General features: G+C 38.0%; 2 protein-coding genes and 1 long non-coding RNA gene across 3 annotated transcripts; 1 reads left to right on the top strand and 2 right to left on the bottom strand.

Moving 5' to 3' along the window:
* Positions 1 to 1397: 1397 nt before the first annotated feature.
* Positions 1398 to 14317, bottom strand: LOC136691430 (uncharacterized). Its single transcript, XR_010801879.1, has 3 exons — positions 14268 to 14317; positions 13248 to 13298; positions 1398 to 1652 (listed from the first exon to the last, which is right to left on the bottom strand). It is a non-coding gene; the product is annotated as an uncharacterized lncRNA (long non-coding RNA).
* tmem121aa (transmembrane protein 121Aa) lies at positions 10778 to 12628 on the top strand. Its single transcript, XM_066642628.1, has one exon. It carries the CDS (start codon positions 10910 to 10912, stop codon positions 11858 to 11860), a length of 951 nt encoding a protein of 316 aa, XP_066498725.1. The 5' UTR covers positions 10778 to 10909; the 3' UTR covers positions 11861 to 12628.
* A 2633-nt stretch (positions 14318 to 16950) lies between the features above and the next one.
* Positions 16951 to 19377, bottom strand: pth2 (parathyroid hormone 2). Its single transcript, XM_066660558.1, has 3 exons — positions 19249 to 19377; positions 17417 to 17526; positions 16951 to 17314 (listed from the first exon to the last, which is right to left on the bottom strand). The coding sequence occupies exons 2-3, from the start codon at positions 17524 to 17526 to the stop codon at positions 16951 to 16953; spliced, it is 474 nt and encodes a 157-aa protein (XP_066516655.1). The 5' UTR covers positions 19249 to 19377.
* Positions 19378 to 19596: the final 219 nt, after the last annotated feature.

The following is a 19596-nucleotide window of genomic DNA, read 5'->3' as shown; positions in this document are numbered from 1 at the left end:
GCACGTCCAAACCACAGACCATGTGTTTTTGGGCAATAGCTGCTCAAGTCGCTTGGTCGACCTAGGCCTTTAGGTTGCTTTCGTGTGACAGATAGGGGCAGACTCATGTGACTACAGCTTGGTGGCGTGGTTTTAAAGACAGTACATAAACACACAGTGGGGACATAATAATAATAAATAAATAAACACAAAAACAGTTAAAAAATAATTGATATAATCGATACAGACAAGATTATGTCGATTAGAAATTCAGAATGACGATTTTGATTATTTTTATATATAAATACATATAAAAATGGAACCATAGGAGAATGGTGGGAAGGGGGAAAGACAATGTACATTTGTAAACTTCAGAGTGCTGCAGCTGGAAATGGTTTTAAATAAACGTTTTAACAATTTTAAAATAAAACAATGTTTCAGACAGCCTAAAGGTCAAATTAATTGTATGTGCTTTTTTGGTTTTATTTCTTATTTATTTATTTATTTATTTATTTAATTTTTTTACTCAGCACTGTCTCCTTCATTCACATTCTGTTATTTGTGTTCATCTGTATTCTTAGTTTCCAGTACCTAGCCTGCATTACACAAATGTCAGCTGTCAACTGTCTGAACAATCAACCAATCTAGATTGTTGGCCTAGCCATTAAGCTATCTAAAAGAAAAGCACAACTAATCATTCAAAGTCAGATACCTAACTATCATTTAGCTTGTAAATGTCCTAATTTCACCTGTGATACATTTTTTCCATTGCGCTTAGGATTGGAACAAATTTACTATAATTACAGATACAGAGTGGGATAAGATGAGCTTTTCTTCTTCCAATTTTTTTAACGTCCTCAAGACAAAAGTTAAATGAGGCAGAAGTAAATGAAAGTGTCTACATTTCAGGATGTTTATCATAAATTTAAATGGGCCCTGGGTTACAGGCAAGTTGTTCTGAGTTATGCGGTAAATGGCACCATCTTTATGGGAGATAAATCCTGCAGTTTATTTTTCCAAAAGTGTGCAAATATTATGTCAAAATTAAAAATAAAATAACTTAATTTGCAATTTCATTTTTCACTCAAGCATGAAAAATTGAAATTAAAATTAAAAAAGCTTTTTCATTTTTTAAAATTATGCTGTTATTTTAAGGGCAAATCTAAATCGAAAAAGCTAAAGAAAAAATTTAATTCAAACACCACTTTGTCTTTGCTTTTTCTTCTTGAACTGCGTAATAAGTGTCAGAATGAAAATTAAATATGTATTTAGCTTTTCAATATGAATCAGAGGGGTCAAAATTGAAATGAAAATTAAAAATGGATGAATAAATGTCAAAGTGACAGTTTGAGATTCCATTTTAAGTCCTGAAGGCATTTTCACTGATAAATAGAAAATGAAAAGCTCCACCTACTGCCAATTTCATCCAGCTCCTGAGTTTCGGCTCTCTCTGGCTCACAGTATTATACAAGCCAGTGTGTTCTTGACCAGGTGATTCACATTAGGACAACGCTGACAGGTGGTAATGGGAATCAGAGGGAGTGAGAGGAGTTATATGGTCGCAGGCCTGCTTTAGTATGTGTTGCTGGGTTGCTCCCAGTCTCTCCCAGTCTCTCCCAGCAGGGCATGGCTATACACCCATGTTATCCTCTCTGAGATTGTGCCACATGTTCCTACATTCAGTAAAACACAATATCAGAAAAATGTTTAAAATGGATTAGACTTTAAACTCTCAACAGATTTAGAAAGATCACTGCAGCATTTTTGTAGGAAGCAAGCAGGTTTGTTCAAAACACATGTAGACATGGCTGCATTTTTTCATCCTTTAGCAAAATTGTCAAATTAATACACATTAAAGATTAGACATTCTAAAATGACTTTCTTTTCCATTTTCATGAACAGGAGGTTAAAGTGGAGATTGATTAGGTGAAACAGGAACAATTCAGTATTTCTAAATCTAACAAGATGCTTAAAAATTAAAGCTCACCAAAAAAAAATAATAATATATTTTTTGGTGGCATTCTTTGCCACAGAGGAACCACTTTTGTTTCCATAAAAAGTCTTTCAACAAACTTTTTCAGAAACACTTTGGGAACACCTCACTGTATACCAGGGTTTGAGAACATGCTTCCTTCAGCTCAACTACATTTGACCCAGCATATGTTTCCTACTTTTTTATATTATTGGCCACAGGTTTCAAATCTCTGTCACTGGATTCAAAAATTAAACCAGTGCATAAAACTAGTGTTTTTGGAAAGAACCAATTGGCTGCAAGAACCGTGATTGTAGTTTCATCCAATAACAAGTTTATGTGTAGTTTATGGAATTGGCTAAGCGATGAAAAGTTCATGTTGACTCGTGTGTTTCTCCTGAGTGCTTACAACCATTTTGTGCTCCAGCTCAGATATTCAGTGCAGTTAATATTTGTCTCTGCTTTCACACATTATAACCTGAGGTCACATATCAGGCTGGAGGCGTGGCTTCAAAATAGGGCTGGGCAATTTATCAAAAATTAATCGAAATCGACAGTCAGAACTTCTAATCAACATAATATTGTATCTATTGATTATATAATTTTTTTAATTGCTTTTTTGCTATGTGGATCAAAAATACAAAAAACAAAACAATTATTCATAAATTGTAATCTTGGTAAAGTGTACAATTAATTTTGATATTGATTTGCACTCATATTGCCCAGCACTAGTTCAAAGTGATCTTCTCATCCAATAAAAATGAAAATACTAGCAGAAATAACCTCAATGGGCAAGGTCCATGGGCTTTTGTGCCTGGCTGAGGACTAAACCTGTTGCCCCCACTCTTCCAAGCCCCCAATGTGTACTATATTGTTGCTGTCTGATTAAAAGGTGTATCTGCATTTTTGTCTATTTTTAGTTTATTACATCATTTGAACACAGCAGCAACAGACTTCACGATGAACGGACCAATAGAAATGTGCCAAAATTACTTTTAATAAAATCTTTTTCCATTCCATTCTGAAAGTAAAGAAGGATTTTTCTTTCTCCTGTAAAGGTACTATTTTGGGAGATACATGTTTTTAATTGAAAAATTGCAATATGGAATGTGTTCATATTAATGGTTTTCAATTATGTACTTAATGTATCTAATTCCTTTCAATGGGGAATTTCACTTTGTCCTGTGGGGCATGACGCACTGCACTGAGGCACTGCATGACAAGGAATGCTTAGAAAAGTAAAACATTATGCAAATGAATGCTGTGGCCAACTGAAACACACTCTTGTCTGAAATATTTCACTCTACAGCCCTCTTAACACAGGCATGGTAACCCAGACATTTTCCAGAGTTGACCCAGAGGAGCTGTATATGTAAACACAAACACCTGTAACATATGTCCTGAACGTTATCCCACTTATGGCCTAGTAGAAACTCTGGGTGAAGTCAGATTGAGTGCATTTGTGAATAGAGCTGCAACGGTTCCCGAGTATTTCCTGCACAAATGCAGCCCCTTGCCTAAAGAATGTTTCCAACTTTGAGAATGCATCTTACACAGAACATCCCCCTACATGTCTGAAATGACCACTCCACAAAACCTCTGGACCTGAATACTCCAGAGATCCTCTGAAGCTCATATTTAAGTTCATAGAGCTGACATAATACAAGGTGATATTAATGTTAGTGTTTAAAGAGATATCAGTGGAAAAATCATGTTTGAGTTGTATAGCACCTTTATATTTTGGAAATGGTTTGTTAAAGGGGACATATTATACCCTTTTTAAACAAGTTCTTTGCACAAAATCACTCTCACATAAAGGGATCTCACCAGCTCTATTCTTGACAGTTTCAGTCCCTTTTAGAATGAGCCATTTAAAGGCTCTGCCACTTTTATGTAAATAAGCTGTTGTTGGCCACGCCCCACCCCATGTTTACACAGGTGAGGGGTGGTTCAAGAGTGGTTCTATGCAAATTTCCTTATTGTGACATCACAATAAAGGCTCCATCTAAACAGCTCGTAGAAGCATATGATTCCTGACACCAAAATCTTTCAAGTGACTCACGGAAAATGGATGGATGTTTTTTTTTTTTTTGTGCTTGGAGTGTTTATAGGAGCAATACAGACCCAAGTGGAAATACAATAGCACACAAAAAGTGAGTATTGCATAATATGTACCCTTTAAACTTTCAAACTCAAAAGTCTTTTTCCAACCAAAATGATGTTATTAAAAGAAGTTATATTCTCGTTTTAAGTGCCGTTTGAATAAAGCCACACTAAATGCTCTTAAATAGAATATTGTTCTGAAAACATATGCCAAAGAATCAACAAAGAACAGAAATATCTTGTGCTTTGGAACAACTCTGAGCACAAAGAGGTTTTTTCTCTTCATTATTGTTGAAGAGCCTGGCGTATTCATTTGATGAATGCCTGTTACCACAGCAACATGGCCTTCTTGCCAGATTCATAAGTACATGAACACGAACACACACACCCTTCCCCTTCCTAAGCTGCCTGTGCACATGTGACAGACCCAAGAGTATTGAGCAGCATTGAAATGAACTTGGTTTCTCCATTTGTTAAGAATGCATGAGAGATCAAACATTAAACATCAATTACCGTCTAAATACCTTGCAGAGAATAGAAGGCTTTCCTGTGTGCTCATTGAAAATTGATAAAGTCTGCAGTGTGTCATGGATTGCTAATCACCTTGAAATGTAAACAGCTTAAAAAACTTTCACTTGTACAATGACAACAGCATTTGTAGAGTTCTTAAGTTTCATTCTGCTGCAATGGCCCTGATTTAGTGCTTTATGTAAAGGTTTTTATCATCAAGAGCACACTTTCTATCACAGTCACGGCCCGAACAGACAGCTTTGTGTGTGAAGTATACAGGTGCTGGTCATAAAATTAGAAAATCATGAAAAAGTTGATTTATTTCAGTAATTCCATTCAAAAAGTGAAACTTGCATAGTATACTCATTCATTATACACAGACTGATGTATTTCAAGTGTTTATTTATTTAATTTGATGATTATAACTGACAGCTAATGAAAACCCCAAATTCAGTGTCTCAGAAAAGTAGATTATTACTTAAGACCAATACAAAAAAAGGCATTTTAGAAATGCTGGCCAACTGAAAATTATGACTACGTACAGCACTCAATACTTAGTTTAGGCTCCTTTTGCCTGAATTACTGCAGCAAGGCAGCGTGGCATGGAGTTGATCAGTCTGTTGCACTGCTCAGGTGTTTTGAGAGCCCAGGTTGCTTTGATAGTGGCCTTCAGCTCTTCTGCATAGTTGGGTCTAGCGTATTGCATCTTCCTCTTCACAGTACCCCATAGATGTTCTATGGGGTTAAGATCAGGTGAGTTTGTTGGCCAATAAAGAACAGGGAGACCATGGTCCTTAAACCAGGTACTGGTAGCTTTGGCACTGTGTGCAGGTGCTAAGTCCTGTTGGAAAAAGAAATCTGCATCTCCATAAAGTTAATCAGCAGCAGGAAGCATGAAGTGCTCTAAAACTCAGACCTCAGACCTAGGACCTCAGAAAACACAGTGGACCGACACCAGCAGATGACATGGCACCCCAAATCATCACTGACAGTGGAAACTTTACAGTGGACCTCAAGCAAAGTGGATTCTGTGCCTCTCCTCTCTTCCTCCAGACTCTGGAAGCTTTATTTCCAGAAGAAATGCAAATTTGACTTTCATCAGAGAATATAACTTTGGAACATTCAACAGCAGTCCAGTCTTTTTGGAAGTGAGATGCTTCTGACGCTGTCTCTTGTTCAAGAGTGGCTTGACACAAGGAATGCGACGCTGAAACACGTGTCTTGCATACATCTGTGCGTGGTGATTCTTGAAGCACTGACTCCAGCTGCAGTCCAGTCTTTGTGAATCTCCCCCACATTTTTCAATGGGTTTTGTTTCACATTCATCTCCAGGGTGCCGTTATGTTTATTGCTTGTACACTTTTTTCTACCACATCTTTTCCTTCCCTTCGCCTCTCTATTAATGTGCTTGGACACAGATCTCTGTGAACAGCCAGCCTTTAGCAATGACCTTTTATGTGTTGCCCTGCTTGTGAAAGGTGTCAATGGTTGTCTTTTGGACAACTGTCAAGTCAGCAGTCTTCCCTATGATTGTGGAGCATACAGAACTAGACTGAGAGACCCTTTAAAGGCCTTTGCAGGTGTTTTGAGTTAATTCACTGATTAGAGTGTGGCACCAGGTGTCTTCAATATTGAACCTTTTCACAATATTCTAATTTTCTGAGAAACTGAGTTTGAGGTTTTCATTAGTTGTTCTTTTAATAATCAAATTAAAAGAAATAAGCACTTGAAGTATATCAGTCAGTGTAATAAAGGAGTATAATATACATGTTTCACTTTTTGAACGAAATAACTGAAATAAATCAACTTTTTAATGATGTTCTAATTTTATGACCAGCACCTGTATACCAGCACTGAAAACTATACATAAACAATAAAAACTAATATCTCTTACTACTTTGAAATGTTAATAACTATGATTAATCTACTAAGATTATATTTTCAAAGAATATTATGAGATTATTTTACCGATTTATGAATATTGTGCTTTTTAATTACTTTTAATTGACTAATTATGGCCAATTACAAAGAAGCATCTCAGTTTGCCACAGATATGGCATTTTTTCTAAAAGAATTTATAACAAAACCAGTGTTTTATTGTTGAATGTACAGCGATTGCAGCATACACAGTATATTCTGACAGAATTTATGCCCTGAATTTGCTTAATATGTACATAAATTGGAGCCATATCTGCATATATTTTATGCCTGGGAATTCAGGATGTTTCCCAGGATGGGACAAAGATATAAACAGTGTAAATATAACCTCAAGTTTACACCGGTGGTCTTTGAATCCAGTTGTGTACTTTTAATGTACACTATATTAACATTTTCAGAAGGAAATGTGAATATTTATTTGTGATGTTTAAAATGTGGATCAACAAAATATCTGGGTTGAATGAAACACTTGGATAAATGAATGCAACTTTACAATCCAGTTTATAATATAATAAGGTCCTGAAGTCACACACTTGAGGGTACCATCCCAATTAAAGGTTATCTAGGAATGTAGTTGGCACAAGTTAAACCAAGAGGACATCTAGATATTCAACTTCAAAAAGTATTTGTAACCAAAACGTGCCCTATAATCTCTCCAGTCCTATTAATATGTTGAAATAGCTGCAGGGAATATACACTGACACAAAGAGTGGTCTGTCCTGCAATGTGCTCTTTGTGTGCATTGATTGGCCTGATGAGCTCACTCTACCGCTCCAGTGCAGATACACACCGGCCCCAGTGTGTTTTGCCATTTTAATTAAACTCTTGATTTAAAGCCTCCACTCAACAGCCCTCTCATCAGAGTACAGTACAGTGGGGGAAAGGATGTGTGTGTCTGAGCAAGAGACCTGGAAGAGAGAGAGAGAGAGAGAGAGAGAGAGAGAGAGAGACTACATCTTAAATTGTTTTTCTTTATGTCTTTACCCTGTAATAATTATCTTGAAATAATGATTTACTGAGTGGAATCAAACAAATTTGTTTTCCCCTGACATATAAATCAGTCACTTGGTGAGACATGAGTAAATATAACCTCCCTGAGCATTCATATGGGCTGTATATAAAACGCAAGACATGTGGACAACACCAAAAACTCTCAAGGCTCTTTCTGCTTCACAATGTGTGTCTCTGCTTTGATGTTCTCCCTGGCCAGATACAACATCCAAATAGCTGTTTACTTCTCACATGGAGTTTCAAGAAAAGTAACTGGTATTCTAGCCCTTAATTCAATAGAACTTGTCACTACAGATTATATTAGTAATTGAGTACAGTACAAATAATTACATTTAATCAAGTAATGGATTTGAACGGACCTAAAGGGGAATGCCATCAATTCTGCCCATATATCAAACATCTGTTATTCAAAAGGCTTGCATGAGTCGCATGTTTGTAATGATAAAATAGTTCTCTAGTATGTCAGTTCAAACCACAGTGAACTATTTATTTTTTGTGCTTACATTTTAACAAATTTATAGAATGTTGGTATATTCTGACCACTAGGGCTGGCCCTGATTATTTGGATATTCGTTCGTTGGGTAGGTATTTGGTTTATAATTTTGAGATTCAGATATTCATTTATTATTTTATATATATGTGGCGATAAAGGCAACCCTCCACTCCACATGCATTCAGCCTTGTCAAAATAAAAGTTTTTAACTAAGCCAAAAACAGCCTAACACGCTACAGCAACCTACTTACAATGAAGCATGGCAGAGCCTCAATTCATTTGGTCAGTTTTACACAGCAAAGAAGCTCTTGTTTATTTGTGTATACTTGTGCAGTGCACAAGTTCACAAACCACTCAGTGAGCGGAGCCATGCTGGGAGCCAAAGTACGGCTTTAAATTTACAGTGGACACTGAGAGCTGTTTTTCTAAACAATAGGGCTGGCCCCAAATATTCAGGTATTCAGATATTTGTTCATTGGGTATGTATTTAGTTTATAATTTTGTGATTCTGATATTTTTGGATAAATGTGATTATCAATAAAGGCAATGCTCCACCACATTCAGGCTCCAGCAGTAAAAACATTGCTCTCCCCACTCCACCCGTATTCAGGCTCATTAACATAAAAGCCTATGTGCTAATGAAGCCTAAAACTCACTCATATAAAACAACCTAACTTGCTAAAACAACATACTTAAAACAATGCGAGGCGACACCACAGTTCATTTTGTCAGCTTTTTGCCTGAAATTAGAGCACCTCCACTCAAACTGGATACAGTGTGTATACTCTGTGCCCTTAGATAGCGAGCTAGTTAGCAGGTTAGAGAGCGTAGCAGGCGAAGCCACATTTTGAGCCACTGCACAGCCTGGAGAGAGGGATATTAAAGCAGGGTTTGGAAGCAGATTTTGTTAATGACAACAGTATACACCACCCCACACTCAGAGTATTTGCTGAATATCCCTGCCGAAGCTTCGAAGCCCAAAAAACGGTATTCGGGACAGCCCTACTGACAACAGAACTTATGATGACTTACTTATTTGATCTGTGGGTGTATGGAAACACAGCTACAAAAAAACAAAAAACAGTCTAGGCCAGCACTGGACTTCTTAGCAAGACAATGATTCAAAACATACAGCCAAATTGAAAAGGACAGGAACGAAGCACTGCCAACATTTTAGAGTGATTCTATGATTTTAAACCTGAATTACAGTGAGAATATTTTAAGAGAACTTAGGGTAAGGAGGCCTTCCAACCTCAAACCTAGAGATCACCACAGAAGAAGAACGGTCCAGTATCCCAGTGGAGACATGCAAAATACTTGATAGAGATAATAAGAACCATCTCATAACTGTGATGGCAAAAAAACAAAAAGCAGAAAAAAAACAAAACAAAAAGGCTTTGCAAAACTTTTTTTAAAAAGTGCTTTGGATATCATTTGTAAGCTGCCCTTAATAAGGACCACTGTGAAGACACGTTGGGATTTTTCTACTTGACATAAATAAACCAATTCTTTGCATAGGGTTTGTAAAACAAATCAATTTCAAGCTACCAAACTGCACCCGTCATGTTGCACCTGAGGGCTCAGACTTCATTATGAAATAAATAACGGTCATTGTCTTTCTCTCCACGCCAGTTTTCACATAGCAATTATAGTCAGTGCACAGGCTCACTCTCACCCTCAGCAAATAATCTCACACCTCCCAGAAATCCGAGGGTCCCCCACTGCTCTGGGCTCATCATCACTTATTATCGCCTTCTTAATAGAAGTGGTTGCTATGGAAGCCATCAGCCCTGAGCCCGAGGATAGCATTAGGTAGAGATATTCCTGTACCAGACTCTATCATTTGTAAGTGTATTGCTGTACAGCCCTAGCATACTACTCCTGTTGAAGCACAGTCTAGCTGGTGAAGGCTGATGAAAAAATGTCAACTATTTATATGTTCATTTTTCAGTTATATCATGTTGGAATAGTAAGACGTAGGTAGCATTTTAAGTGTGAAAATTACTCTTTTATTATACACAAACCTATAAAACCTCCTATGACTCGTATGATGTAAGTTTGGATATATGGTTTTTTTTTTCTTAAAACCTCTCCTTGTTTAACTTGGTGAAATGATACACTTGACGCGACACACTTGAACTAATGAGAATTTCTGAACCATGTTACACTACTGACCCCTAGTGTTTTGCAGTAAAAGTGCACTGAATAAAATAAGGTCATGATTTCCCTGGGTTTCAGTGCATCTGACTAACTCCTCGTTTCTCTTATTCACAGATTCTGGGAACCAGTGAAAACAAACAGAAACTTGCTTCCTATCCAAGCGTCATTACTTAAGGGATCCCTCCAAAGATCTCAACTAGGATCAAGTAGCAGAGAAACAAAGCTCTTCGGCATACACTGAAAGCTGTTCCCTCCTCTGCCAGGGTCACCCTGGAGCTCTGCACCTCAGTCATGCTGATTATCTGGGTCAGCTGACACAGATGAGCGGGTCTGTATCTATCAGACGGGGTTCAAGCAGACATTGGAGTTTGCCTCAGCTGAAGATACATGTGTGCAGATATTGTAGAGCACCACCTTTAGAAGGTGCTGACTGATGTGAAAGATCAGTCATGGAAGCTTGGAGCTGCATGAAACTGAACACACTGAAGGAGGACCAGCATGTACCAGACTCCATGGAACTCAGCTGAAAATGCAAACAGCTTAAACTAGATTTGCCTATTGTTCATAGCGCTCAATGTACTCTGGCAAAACTTTGATAGATATCTAAACTTGGTTGAACATAAAATAATCATTTAGTTGCTTCTTGGACTCTTCAGGATTTACAATTCCTGGTTATTATAATTTTTTTTACATTTCTAAAAGTACATTTGGTTAAATCAGCAGACTGTGAGGTGAACCTCACCATGGTTCTGCCGCCCCCTGACAAGCGGCATGTGTGTCTAACCACCATTGTGATCATGACCAGCATGGCTTTCATGGACGCCTACTTAGTAGAGCAGAACCAGGGTCCACGCAAGATTGGTGTTTGCATCATTGTCCTGGTTGGAGACATTTGCTTCCTCATAGTTCTGCGCTACGTTGCCGTCTGGGTGGGAGCTGAAGTTAGGACTGCAAAGCGCGGCTATGCCATGATCCTCTGGTTCCTTTATATCTTCGTTCTGGAGATAAAGCTATATTTCGTGTTCCAGAACTACAAGGCAGATCGCAAGAGCCTGGAAACAGTAGCTCGTAAAGCTTTGACTCTCTTGCTTTCAGTTTGTGTCCCAGGGTTGTACCTTGTCCTGGTCGCCCTCGACAGCATGGAGTATGTGCGGACATTTCGCAAGAAGGAAGACATGCGCGGTCGGTTGTTCTGGGTGGCACTGGATCTGCTAGACGTGCTGGACATCCAAGCCAATCTGTGGGAGCCTCAACGAACTGGACTGCCCATCTGGGCTGAGGGGCTCATGTTCTTCTACTGTTACATCCTGCTGCTTATTCTACCATGCGTGTCGCTAAGTGAGATCAGTGTGCAGGGTGAGCATGTGTCCCCACAAAAGATGATGCTCTACCCTGTGCTCAGCCTTGTCACCATTAACATTGTCACCATTCTAATCCGTGGAGTCAACATGGTGTTGTTCCAAGACAGTCGGGTGTCCACTATTTTTATTGGCAAAAATGTAGTGGCCATAGCCACCAAGGTCTGTACTTTCCTGGAGTACCGGCGACAGGTTAAGGAGTTCCCTCCACAGGATCCCGTTGGCATTGCTATGGAGATACAGCAGAACTCACTTCCACATAACCAAACTCTGCCAAATGCTACCACAAGCTTGCCAGAAGAGCCGTCACCATCACGTGAGATTATTGACACGTGACCAAAGCTGATACAGTCATTATACATGAACTGAACATCTCTGACTTCCTACGACTCGTCAGGGCAGGCTAAGGAACACTCTCCCTGACACCTCTGGACTAGACTAGCTTGATACTCAATACTAGGATTCATTTTTATCTTTCTGCTTTACACTTAAAGTCCCGCCATTAATGATCAGTGGCAAATTGCAGCCAAATAAGCAAGATCCACTGATATTTATAGGGGAATAATGTTTAAGCTGTAGAATACATTTTTGATAAGAATCAAGCTAATTTTATACTGTACACAGTATAAGATGAGATGTATGTAAGGAACTGGATAAAGGCACAGTTTTGACTAAACCTTCAGCTATGACAATGTGTGTTAGCATAACCTTAAAAAAATAAATAGTTCTGATAGGAATCTTGAAGGGTATGGGGTTCTGATTACAAACAAGGTAAACCTATTTTACCTCCTAAATTATGCCTTATAGTTATTTTTAGTCCGAGCAAAGGGAAGTTATTTAACAGGTTAAGGTTTGCAGAACTCTACTGTGAACTCCATTTTCTTAAAGATTTAAAATGGTCGTGGCTCCAAATTTAGGTTATACATTAAAAACCCCAGTGATGTGAGTTCCCTTGGACTCAGTTGTGTCCCCGGACACAGTTGTAAACACAGTTGTATTAATTCTACATTGGATTTTATTGTATAATTCTGTGTTGATGTGTTTGTATATGTGTGTGTGAGATGAGAGACAGAGTGAAAATTATCTGAAAGAACTTCATTAAAAAAAGAGTAAAACTAAAACAGTATTATTATAACTATTATCAATAATAAGTTATTATTTAATGTTTAATTTTATAATTATTTTCAATTGCTCTTCACATGTGATGTTTTAAAGATTACTATTAAATGCCTTTTAATACAGTCTTAAGGTTGGTTTATAAGGCTAATGATCACAAGTTCATCATATTATGCCGCACTAATACTGTCAGCTAAACCAACATATCTATAGTTACACACAAACACACCTTAAATGTCTTCCATTTTGTATGACCTCAAACATTAAGAGAATCTAAATAGTTAAATTCAACAGACTGTGACTGAAATCTGTAGCTGATACATTTGTACCAGCACAACACACATTACACATCACCACTACGTCAGTGTCATTGCAGCACTAAGAATGATCCACCACCCACATCATATCTGCTCTGTGGGGGTCCTGGGCGTTGAAGAAGAGGGTGAAAAGGGTAAATAAAGTATACAGAGAACAGATGAATAGTGCTCTTGTATGGTCAGCAGTATTCTGGACAGCAGGGACAGTGAGTGTAGAAACAAGGAGGTGGTCATACAGTTTTAGTTGATCGGCTTATCCAGTTCAGGGTGGCGGTGGGTCCAGAGCCTACCTAGAATCACTGGGAGCATGGCAGGAACACACTTTGGAGGGGGCACCAGACCTTCACAAGAAAAGTGTAAACATTAAATGGGTATTTAAGAGTATCGTCTGCACTTACAAGAGTAAAATACAATGTACAACAAGGTTCTGTTTTAGGAATTGAACGGTTCAAATTACATATGTCGCCACTAAATAAATTAATTAGCCATAACAATAACACAAACTCCTTGATTCTACACTCACTCTCCATTATACAATTGGACAATTGGAGTTCACCTGTTGCTCTGCATATTATGGTTGCACACTTTCACCCTGTTCTTCAACGGACTGCCACATTGATCTGCCTCTAATCCTACATCAAATGGACAAGTGACGCTGCCCACGCACACAAAAAAAAGGCTGGATATTTTTGGTTGGTGGACTATTCTCTGCCCAACAGTGACACAGAGGGGTTTAAAAACTCCAGCAGCACTGCTTTGTCTGATCCACACACACACACACACACACACACACATCCCTGCAGAACTACAGTGTGCTACTTTATGGCCAGTGGAGCTGGGAGAATTGACTGGGTGTAAAAACGAGGAGGGAGGTGGTCATGTTATGGTTCACATGTTTATGCGTATACACAAGGCACAAAGTAATTAATTAACAAGCTACAGCTATGAAAAATTGTCTAACTCGAGTACACAACTATCAATCATATAAAACATTTTTTAATCAAATCCATTTCATTCAGACATTGTGTTCATTATTGTCTGCATTTTATGCTTCGATATCCATGAACGTGCTTCACGCAAAGGGACAAGGGTCAAACCGGTTCCATAAATTCAGCTTTTTAAACGAAGGGGAAAATAAGTGAGCTAAACTCTAACGTTAACTGTTTAGAGTTTACCAAGTCATTCATGCCGTGAAATCTTGCACTCTGTGGTTTGAAAGCAGCAAGTACTTCACTCAGTGCTATATGTAAAATATATATTGCCCTTTTTCTTCAGTTGTAGCTGATAACCGAACAGAAACGTAACGTTACCGAATGTGTTTAAAGTTTCATCCCCCTGCTCTTGATGGCAGCTCCAAGTGGGAGGTGCAACAACCTAATCCTTACCTTAGCCTCCCACTTGCCGGTATCCGCCTACTTCCTGTGTAAGTCCCGCCCACTCGCTGGTCTCCGGCCTGCAGAGGTTAGTGTGGTGTTTTCACATTAGGCGGGGTCAGTGCAGATAGCCGGGCTGTGGTGGTAGTGCTATTTTCTCTTAGTACAAATAGACGCACTATTAAGGCTAGATGACTAAAATGGCGGATTATGTTAAGGACGCATGGAAATAAAAGACTAGATGTCAAATGAGCATCCCTACTGTCATTTAATTATTATTGTCAGTCAAAGAAAAACTAAAAATCAAAGAAAGAAAACTAAAAATATTATAGTGTCTTGTTTTAGTCTGTTAAAGTAAAATTAGCCTAATTTTAGTCATGTATTTTTTTTACGTCACAAGTATTATTTATTATTTTCATAAACAGCTTAAAAGATAAGTTACATTTAAAAACATGTTAACATCCAAAATTATGGAAGGAAAATGGCCACTTGTTTTGCCTTTATTTAACATTAACAAGTTCAAAGTGTTCTGCAGAAGGTACTTGCAAACTGAGACTGAGTTGACCTATATATGAATCATTGGCAGTTGATACAAACATCACCTTAATGCTGAAAGTTGTCTCCTTGTCACTATTAAAATAGAGGGATGGCCATGGAACAATTGAGTTTACAAACCAGTTAGTTTGACTACATTAGTCCAGTATTATCAGCATTAGCTGCCAGTAAAATCTCCAGTTGATTACAAGAATCTACCACTGAAATCTAAATCTGTAAATGGTCTCACCCCTCAGAACAGTTTATTTCATGAAGGGGTGTTGACAAGAGGAAGATGGGTCCGCCTTTAAAAGGTTTAGTTTCTCTCCGTGTTACTTCCTTATGTCCTGAAGGAGTTTTTCCTTATTAAAGCCACCTAACCTTGCTCATTTGGGACTAGGACCTGGATTTCTGTACAACTGCTTTGCTGATTATATGATTTCCTCCCAAAGTAGTGTAAGGACCTGTATATACAAACTGTTGCTGCATTAGGAAATAGCAGACCACAATCCACATTCATGCAGCCTATATATAAAATATATAAATAAAATAATATATATTGAGGAACAGGGTGTGTTGCCGCCACACAGCTCCATGGTCTCAGGGTCCTGGGTTTAATACTCAGTGGAGGACTCAGACTGTTTGAAAGGCAGGGCCAAAAAAATAAAAAAGGCGCTTAGTGCATGACACGGGGCTCCACTAATGCACCACAACCTATGATACACCATGTATGATAAAATATTAATCATCCATGACTTATTTAAATTTAACATTACAAACATTAGGTGTTTGTACACCTCTTCTCATTAGTCATTGGTGGAATAGGGCTAGTCACTCTATAGAACTGTGTACCAGCCACTACCTCTGCACAACCCAAGTTATGGTCTCAAACACATTAAGAATGCGAGCAGTTCTACGAAGTAACTCTGGACGAGGCCACAGCCGTTCACTGAAAACCATTCCAGGTGACGACCTCATGAAGCTGATCGAGAGAACGCAGAGAGTGTACAAAGCTGTGATCAAAGCAAAAGGTGGCTACTTTGAAGAATCAAAAGTATAAAACATATTTTGTTTTATTTAACACTTTTGTTTACTACATATTTCCATATTTGTTCCTTCAAAGTTTTAATGTAGAAAAAACTTTTGAGTAGAACTGTACATTCACTATATTTGGAAAATGGCCAAAACAAAGGAAACCCTCCTTGAGTGGGTGTGTCCTAACATTTGACTGGTACTGTATAAATATTTGAAATGTTTATTTCACACAATAGGACACTTTGTGTCATTTTTGTCACCCTAGAGCAGGGGTGTCCAACCAGAACCACGGAGGACTGTGTGGGTGCAGGTTTTCTTTCCAACCACGCAGACCCCACATGCATTCCACCTGTTTTTAATCATTGGATCTAATCAATAGATCTTGACTTTCAGTAGTGTGGGGCTTTTGCGTGGTTGAAAAGAACACCTGCACCCAGAAGACCCTCCGTGGATTTGGTTTGACACCCCTGCCCTAGAGGGCCCCCATCCAATCCCGCAGAGTCCACCAGTGTTCAGCTTGGGTCATTGACGGTAAGGAGTTTGGTGTGTTCTCTCTAGGTGCTCCAGTTTGTTCCCACAGTCCAAAAACAAATGCTGGTAGACTGGCTTTTTGAAATTGTCAAAAAAAGATGTAAATATCTGTGCACCCTGTCCAGGGTGTGTTCTTGGTTTGTACTAGGCTCTTGACCCATCGTGGCCTGGATCAGGATGAAGCATCTACTGAAATAAATAATTATTGAGAAATAAAAGCTTTTAAAAAATTTTTTCAAATGCTTGACATTATTATCCATTAATATTTTATTATGTAAATAATGTAAAATATGTATGGAAAAAACTCAGACCTCGTTATGAATTCTACTGCATGTTTTAATAGATTAAAAGCCTAATATCAACACCTCAGACAAACAGATTAACATAATATATCATTGTTTTTTTACATTTTTATAAAGATATTTTTTACAAGAGCTAACACAGATGTCCTGCTTTGTCACACAGATATCTTTCAGATTTATTTATACATACAATGTACATCTATAAACATACAATTTATTCATTTAGAGTTAACCACCAGGAGTTTCTGCATGTAGGAATTCAGCCATTTCTGTCTCTCCATTGCTGTAAGAAGCTTACTTTTCTCCCTGAATGCTGCATCATCTGCCACCACAATGTTTCTCTTTTCCTGGTTGCTCATTCTATGTGGCCAGTCAGCTGGCCATCCCTTCACCAAGTCTTCCACCTGCGACTGGCTCAGAGGGCTCCACTCATCCACCCCCAGCTGCTCGGACATGGGCTTGGATCCACCAAAGTCTGGGGCAGACAACATCTGTATGCTCCAGTCACGGAGTGAGATGGACGGATAGAGTACCTCCCATTGTTCCTGCTTGGAATTGCCATGAGCTACTGGAGGGGAGTTTCTGCATCCAAAGTAAAAGAGTTCATGCCATTTCTCATTGTTGCAGTTTTTACTGAAATATATGGCAATATATATGGAAATATGTGAAGCAGACGATAGTTACCTCGGTAAGGCTTGAAGGTGGGGTTGAGGGTAGGCAGAATTCAGCATGATAATACTCATTAAGACAATAATCATCAGTGTGGAACGAGGAGGAAGTGTTAGAGCCAGCATCTGCAACACGTAATCCATATAGTTCATTATAATGATAAAAATTAAATAATTCAGTCATAAAAGTGATTCATCCACGACTGTCAGGTTTTGAAACTTCATGAACATTTTAAGCTGTTATACTGAAATTCGAGTTATGATTACAAGATACAGACAAATGTATATACATTCATTAATTATACAAATAAGTAAGACATGTCACAAAATGGTTACGTAATGTCTAAGGGCTTATTGTAGCTTGATACTAACCCATTTATCATGTGATAGAATTAGATATGTCAGAAAAAAAACTTTAATTGCCTTTTCCTTGAGGACTTAAGAATTACTTGCATATGCAAAGCACCATATTTCAAAACAAGGATATGAATATATTTAACCAAATTGGCAGTTTTGTAGGAGCCATTATTGCTCAGATCTGTACACCCGAGTGGGGCATCTGAGACAGTGGCCCTGTTAATATGGTATGGGTTGATTGTATGAAGAGACTTCACTGTGCATGTCCTAATTTTAGGCAATGTCTCCATAAATCTACACAAATTTTGAAGGCCATCTTTTAAACGCAGAGCACAATTTTATCACTATCCAAAAAATATATATATCTCCAAAATAGTAACTTTATAGGAGTATATACACCTTTTGAGATATCAGTTGAAGTCAAGGTAAAAAATAACAATTTCTCTGTTCGTCATGAAATTTTCATACAACGTGAAGGACAGCTGCTGCGTTCAGTTGATGTTGTAAACAAAAAGTCGACACATGGAACATGCATTTGGAGAGCACCGAATTGAATTTCAACTCTTTGAATATAATTAGCTTTTCTAGTATTATGACAGGTAAGAAAATTGTAGGTGTCAGAGCATCAATCAGGGCCAGAACAGCAATGAGAACACATTATAAACCATTGATATATGTCAGAACATAAAGAGCCTATCCTTGTGATAAGTCCACTGTGACAAAGTCTATTATAATTGATCTGCCACAAATAAAAGACAAAGGGGTCTGTAAACATTTGCATTCAAAGGTGACACATTTGGAATTTCTAGATGTTTCTTTAATTGGACATAAGTTTATTACAAAAAAAAAAATAAAAAAAGGTATGTACCTTAAATTGATATAGAACATCTGAATATTATAAAGACCCATCAGTTATAAAGATTTTCAGCAACCAGTAGTGTTTATTCCTCTTAAATATAAAAGGTGCTAAAAAGGGTTCTTTGAGTGATGTCATAGGAGAACCACTTTTGATCAAATAAAAAAAACAAAGGACATTTTTACACAAAACCTTCAAACTGGTGTAGAACCTTTACATCAAGTGAATGTTCTGAACACTCACAAATCTCTTTAACAAACGTGACTCTTTATGCCATTGCTCAACGAGCCCTTTGTATCACCTTCATTATAAAGAGGTATGTGTTATCTTTTAACCAAAATAAAACCCATCTATTAACCAAAAGGTTTAGACATTCCTGGGTAACATTATATAATTTGTAAGTAAAAGTAAGTTAGCATATGATCTAAACATACATATAACACTTTCTGTAATATTAGAGTACTATTTTGGTTTACTTTCCCAGTTTAAAATATTGTGGGGAAACTGCATTTATTTTGTAAAAACCAAATTTAGTTTCCTTTTCATAATTTTATATTCAGTAAATGATCTGCAATTTATCTACATTTGAATATAAGACACACACACACACACACATATATATACATCTTTCTCACCTTGTAGAGTTGTGGGTCCTTGGGAATATTTGCTGCTTCGTTGCAGGACGCTGCCTCCAGAATATGAAGTTGAAGTACTCAGAGCCTTGGTCTGTGTGCCGTTCTTCCATGCAATAAGTTGGCAAGCAGAGATGCTCTACCAGCTGAGGTTGTTTCCCTCTCTCTTCTGGATTTTTTGACCTATGCTACTACTGTCCGTTTTGGAATCACCTGCCTAGCTACAAAAACTTCACCCTCAGGGGTGCCTTCGTCACTGGTGCCTGGAGTGAATGCACTGGAAATTATGGTTGCAAGGGCTTATATATACAACCATCCTCTGTCAGAAGGTGTAAAAAGATGAAAGGCCAT

Source organism: Hoplias malabaricus, chromosome 1 (assembly GCF_029633855.1).
Source record: "Hoplias malabaricus isolate fHopMal1 chromosome 1, fHopMal1.hap1, whole genome shotgun sequence".
NCBI classification, from domain to species: Eukaryota; Metazoa; Chordata; class Actinopteri; order Characiformes; family Erythrinidae; genus Hoplias; species Hoplias malabaricus.
The sequence above is the reverse complement of the archived record's forward strand: the minus strand, read 5'-3'. Positions and strand labels throughout refer to the sequence as shown.